Here is a 2,505-nt window from a genome sequence, read left to right on the forward strand (position 1 = left end):
GATAACATTTGCTTTAACAACTAACGTAAAACCGTATGCGGGTTTAGGAAGATGTCAATTATATATTCTATAAACAAAATTTAAGTTTTAAATTTACCTATCGACGCATCCATTGATCATTTATGCCTTTTGGCGTTTCAAATACTAGTAAGAACTCTTTAAATACGGACCCTCTAAGACTGATCATCGCAATGTATTAAATCATATCACTTTTATATTTTGTATTACCTTTGCTGAATTTTCTATCCTCTCAGTTTTATTTAGTTTTTTTTCCCTAATTTCGGTGTCAATGGAAGGCAAGGTGATTTTAAGCAGTTCCGACGGTCAAGTATTCGAAGTAGATATGAAAGTGGCCATGATATCGCAAACCTTAAGTAATATGTTAAAGGATACAGAGGATACAGGTAGTGAGACAGCTCCCATCAAATTGGCAAATGTTTCCAGTAGAATTTTTAATCTTATTATCGAATACGGCAAATACCATGTTGAAGCCCAAAAGTCGGATACAAGCGAACCAACTGCGGATTTGAAGAAACGGGTTAGGGAGTTGGTAGCTGATGATAAAGACACTTTCTTCCAGTTGATGATCGTATGTTTCATTGTTTTACTGGTTCTCATGAAAAACAAAAAGCATTGCTCTCTTAAACCTTAGCTGCGTTATTTGCTGCTTTTTTCTCCTCACATGATTTATTCAAAAATTGTTCTGTGCAGGCAGCAAATTTCCTTCACATTCAGAGTCTTCTTGATTTATCATACCAGATTGTGGCTGAGGACATTGCAGCATGTAAAGACCAACAAATGATTCGCCAAAAATATAACATAGAAAATGACTATAGTCCTGAAGAGGAGGAAGAGGTTTTAAAGCTGCATAATATATTTGAATGATAGTTTCGAGTTTGATACATTTTTTTGAGTTTTCAAATTTTGGAATTTGAATCATATATTTAGTATGAAAACCAACTAAAATGATTCTTGATTTTGAACCGGAATATAATACAAATCTTATAGTATTTATCCGTTTTATTAATATTATTTATCATTTTTTTATATTTTATATTTCAAAATATTTGTCAGTCATGTGTTTATATATTCATTTTTGTAAAATATGTCAGGCATAAATAAACTACGTTCAAAAGCTAGAAATATTATTAAAAATATTGATGAAATTCGAAAATATTTCATTTTAAAAAGAAATAATTTGTATTGGTATTTGTTTAGTTTGATTGTTATATTTGCACATGTGTAAATCTTAATAGTTTTTTTCGACACACATATGCACTCGGAATTCTACTTATAATAATAGAGAAGCTATTTTTAGTTCACAAAATATTTTGGTATTGGTGATAGATTTGGATGGTATTAGATGTGCATTAGCTTTAGTCTTGGGATTTGGCATCAATAGTTCTAATGCTACTACTTATTTTCCATCTACTTCAAAACCCTCCTAAAATTTTAATGCACCTTTCCGATCTAAACTCGCTTGTAGAATTAATTTTAATGTCACAAGCAAAGTCTAAGGTCCTCGTGCTTCATGAATAACCTCATACTTTAACTCAATAAATAAACATCTCGTTACAAATGAATTGCTTATTTCCATGTGTCTTGCCATTTTTGTGTGAGCCCTACAGTTGATTTTTCAATCTGAGGAGGTTGTTCATTCATCATTAGACTAAAATGTATTCTTGCATGGTTTCTGCCACTTGCAAGAACCAAGCATTGTGATATTTAGTCTCATTTGAACCAACCATTGATCTTCAACATCATGATCTTATCATGTTGATAGTGTACATCGGCACTAAAATTGTGAGGTCTTTTTATATGGAATTGCATCTTCCTTCATCTGGTGATGTCTTGTATTTCATAGGACCATCTCTATTCCATCATTTTCTCATTATCTCTTATTAACGCATACTATTTTGTATACATAACGAACTTCACCTTTTGCAGAAATCAACCATATTATCATTCCTTAGACAAATTGTACACATTTTTCTTGAGATTATTTAAAATCTTATCTGTTATGTGCATCTTATTGATATCCCCGTCATGACCTTTCGATCATGAAATCTCATAGATCCATCCTAGCAAATCTAAAGGTGATAAAATAACCTAAAATATTATAAAAATTTGACACCACGCATTGTACAGTCCAATTATTGCCATGTCACTTGTACTTTGAGTTGGCGATTGCATCAACCCCATACAAATGCAATAAAGCATGATCATGGAGATTATTCTGTGCTAATTAATAATCATTATACAATGATGCTACTCGAACTATTTGAAACCAGTGACATCCCCTAGGATTAGGCAAACCATTAATGTTAATGTTATTTGATGAATCTTTTTCCTCTAGCCATATTATAAGCTCGTCCTTTTTATATTGTGCCTGCATGGCCTAATATCAGTACCCTCAAAATTATGACAATTTATTCTTTTATCAAGATATATTGCTCTAGGGCTATCATGAATTACAATAACATTATTAAATTTGATGGCTATAAT

At 31.6% G+C, this 2,505-nt stretch overlaps 1 protein-coding gene across 1 annotated transcript; it reads left to right on the top strand.

Annotated features, from left to right (window-relative positions):
- Positions 1-289: 289 nt before the first annotated feature.
- On the top strand, positions 290-885 carry LOC131054495 (SKP1-like protein 1B). Its single transcript, XM_057989025.2, has 2 exons — positions 290-589; positions 712-885. Exons 1-2 carry the CDS (start codon positions 290-292, stop codon positions 883-885), a joined length of 474 nt encoding a protein of 157 aa, XP_057845008.2.
- The last annotated feature ends 1,620 nt before the right edge of the window (positions 886-2,505 follow it).

This window comes from Cryptomeria japonica, unplaced genomic scaffold, assembly GCF_030272615.1.
Source record: "Cryptomeria japonica unplaced genomic scaffold, Sugi_1.0 HiC_scaffold_1646, whole genome shotgun sequence".
Lineage (NCBI taxonomy): Eukaryota > Viridiplantae > Streptophyta > Pinopsida > Cupressales > Cupressaceae > Cryptomeria > Cryptomeria japonica.

Coding starts and splice junctions, on each gene's coding strand:
- LOC131054495 (XM_057989025.2), top strand. CDS start 290: ATGGAAGGCAAGGTGATTTTAAGCAGTTCCGACGGTCAAGTATTCGAA. Junction 590..711: donor CTTTCTTCCAGTTGATGATC/GTATGTTTCATT, acceptor TGTTCTGTGCAG/GCAGCAAATTTCCTTCACAT.